At 49.1% G+C, this 3,253-nt stretch overlaps 1 protein-coding gene across 1 annotated transcript in view; it reads left to right on the top strand.

The window, feature by feature from the left end:
• Window positions 1–3,253, top strand: part of T265_05221 (hypothetical protein) — a gene marked incomplete at both ends in the record, with an annotated part of 71,548 nt that overhangs the window by 47,301 nt on the left and 20,994 nt on the right. The window contains 6 exons of the mRNA XM_009170176.1: window positions 509–731; window positions 809–1,029; window positions 1,112–1,441; window positions 1,534–1,867; window positions 1,983–2,045; window positions 2,126–2,641. Of these exons, the coding sequence (XP_009168440.1) occupies window positions 509–731; window positions 809–1,029; window positions 1,112–1,441; window positions 1,534–1,867; window positions 1,983–2,045; window positions 2,126–2,641 (1,687 nt within the window). The remainder of the gene's footprint in view (window positions 1–508; window positions 732–808; window positions 1,030–1,111; window positions 1,442–1,533; window positions 1,868–1,982; window positions 2,046–2,125; window positions 2,642–3,253) is intronic.

Raw genomic sequence — 3,253 nt, 5'->3', positions numbered from 1 at the left:
AAGCCAAGGGACCGATACGGAGTTGCACTACCGTTCAGCAAGACACAACACTTCGGTCCTTGGTGCCCCGCCAGTCACTCAGACACATTGACCAACCGCTGGAGCTGATGACCACCGATTTGTCAGCTAGTTCACTAGTCCCCCGCACTTCAAAAAACGTTTTCAAGAAATTTACTCCAAATTAGGGAAATCACAAGTTGTTCCAGTCCTGTGATCGAGACCGCGGTTAACGACCAAGCTATTTCTTCTTTTGTTTTTCTTCACTGTTCATCTCCATTTTCATCGAGGAAAGCGACCGTTCAAGGGTTCGCGGTCTTTGTTGTGTGTGTCGAAATGAATCATACTCCCTCCCTACGGATTCCCATCATCTATCCACTTTGACAGAAAGAAAAGAAAGAAAAATTACGGTGTTGTTATTTAGCGTTCCTCACTAGCCTCACTACTTGTAGCATGTGTTGTTCAATGATGTCAAGAAGAGCCATCTGCTTTTCCCCATATATATGTATAGGCTGAGGGAGTCGGTCTTCGGAAACACGTATGGCATTGGTTGGAACACGAGTTGGCCGTGGTACATGTTCTGACCGCAGCTGGCCAGCTTCCCCTCCAGACTGCAGATACATGGACAAATATCGACTTTTTCCACTCGGCAGCTCAACAGCTTTTGGAGAAACTGACAAATTTCCACTTAACCGAACCGCCTGCCAATAACCAGTCGGGACAGACTCAAGAAGGTTAGTTCCTCACGAATGACTGTCATCATATTCTGTGTTGTCTTGATTTTGTATCACATTCTGCTGCTATTTTGCAGAGTATCAGGAAGGCTTCACATGTCGTGGTCCCCTAACCACTCCATCCTTCCTCATCTCGGCGAGTCCAACTTCGGGTGACCAATCCACCATTCCGAAAGAATCGGCGACCGGTCGTGCATGTGTCAATGACGCTGCAATCATTCTGGACGCTTGGATGCTACCAAAAGAGGTCCGCCAGGCCGAAACAAACAGAATTCGGACGCGACACCGCTGGTTAAAGGTGAGATTGTTCGTTCTTTGTTGATCACTACAGATAGCAAGTGAACAGTTCATCCTGGATACATATTACTCTTACTTTTCAGTCTCATGAGGCGTTCCTCACATCTCTGATCAATTTTTGCGGGCTTTATGGTGCCAGTGGTGTTGGTTTGCCCGCTGTACGAATCGAGTTACTATTCTTGTTAACCGAACTCCACACCTATCCAGCTCGTCCAGTCTCTTCGGCTAACGACGCTGCTCCCATCACCCCTACCGGTAATGCTTCAGTGCCTGCAGTGACTAGAGGCTATCAAACACATTCTTGGTTACCTTCGACTACTGTGGGTCTGGTGGACGGTGTTCCTTTGCTCCGAACCGTGCTGCATCTACCACCAGGTGCCTTATTATTACCGGACCCCGTGAAGCACATCCAGGTGGGTGGGGACCTCTCTCTTTTAAGACTGTTCATTAAGCCAAGCCCTCGATGTCGTTGTTCAACGTCTCGTTACATTATTTCGAATTTCAGTGCATGGTCCAAGATCTTATGGCCTCCCTGGAGGGTCTTCCGCCCCCCTATCTGACAACCGTTATCCTACCGTGTCCCCATCGGCCAAATTCCGAACAACCGGACTCTTGTGATCCTCCATCACAGCACTATTGCATTCAGTGTGCTTGGGCCCCCACGCCACATCGTCAACGACATGTGTTTCTGTTGCGCAATCTTTGTGCCGCCTTGGCTGTGGCGATGCACCAATCTCTGTCAACCGGTGGTTGGTTCGGACCTGGGCAGACTGCCGAGGGCTTGGGTTCGACCAGTGGAGTCGCGTTGCCCGCCTCCAGCTCCATGAACATTCGATCAGGTGTGTTGTTGGTGTTGTGCCTCCAACTAGTCGATGCATACTGGTGCATTTTGTGTACGTATTAAACGTGTATGAATGATACTAATCTGTTTGTGGTTTTCCTTTATTCCCATAGTGGAGCGTCTTCAGGCCACAAAACAACCCTTACAACCCAATACAGAACCATCCAAATGGCCCGGTGAGTTCGTCAACCAGCCTAACCATTCTACTGCCCATCGTCCACCTGTTCTCATTGACCGTCTGTTTCGGTCTTTCTAGGTCTCACCACACTTCGGAAGTACATTCAACTACAAGTTCCGTTTCCTCCGCCACTAAAGCCCGTTAGTTCTGCTCTGACAGTTCGTAAACTTTCCGTTTCTGAGTCGAGCGCCTCCGCGACCACTCTCACTACTACGCTTCAGCCGGTCAACCAACGTCATCTCATCGGTCTGCTTGCTCAAGCACTAGCTGCGACGTATCTGGGACTGATTGTATATGCACTACACACTCGGGACGCTTGTGTTCTATATCGCTTAGCGGCCGCCCGATTGGACAGTGCAACATGGGCCAAAGTGTTTGGAGGTGCTTATCGAGCGAAACCCTTCCGACCGCCTGCTCCTCCTGGAACCACGAAAATTCGTCCGGCTCCACCACCACCACCACCACTTCAAGCAGGGGAGGTGCTTATCGAGCGAAACCCTTCCGACCGCCTGCTCCTCCTGGAACCACGAAAATTCGTCCGGCTCCACCACCACCACCACCACCAGCTTCAAGCAGGCCTCCTCGCCCGCAGCGGTGAGTTTCGTTATCCTTGTCTGCTTACTTTTCCTGCTTGTAGGCAGTAATATGACTTGGATGGTCCGCTAGTTTCAGAACCCTTTCTTACAAGTAATGTACTTGTGGCCTCATTTATGTCAAGCAAAGTTTCTGACTTGATGGTATCCTTGCTCTGTAACTTCCCCATCAGTGAGTTATGTACTGTCCGGTATAGCTGTCTTTTTTTCCGCTTTCCCTTTTAGTATAGAGAGTCCGTGGTTCCTTACGAGAAAATACTTGATATTACGAACTCCTCGTTTTTTTTTAAATTTTGTAACTTCGGAGTCAAAAAGCTTGAGAACAAGAGTTTCATGAATCTCCCTATTGATGGAGGAGCAACTAATACTGTGCTCGGATCCTCGACTGTTCGTTCGGGGGCGCGTGATCGTTCGTTTTTCTCTTCCTGAGACTGGTAAATTCTCTTCTCTTTTTTCCTAGTGGCGGCGCTCATAGTCGACTTGCCGCTATTCGGGCCACCAAACGTGGGACTTCTATCTCGGAATCTGGTACCATCCACCCGCAACCGTCACAAAGTAAGCGCTTCCTCTTCCGTGTTACATCACATTGATTTTTCGCATAGAGTAAACACCT

The sequence above is a fragment of the Opisthorchis viverrini genome, assembly GCF_000715545.1.
Source record: "Opisthorchis viverrini unplaced genomic scaffold opera_v5_95, whole genome shotgun sequence".
NCBI lineage: Eukaryota > Metazoa > Platyhelminthes > Trematoda > Opisthorchiida > Opisthorchiidae > Opisthorchis > Opisthorchis viverrini.
This window is presented reverse-complemented; position numbering and strand designations above follow the sequence as displayed.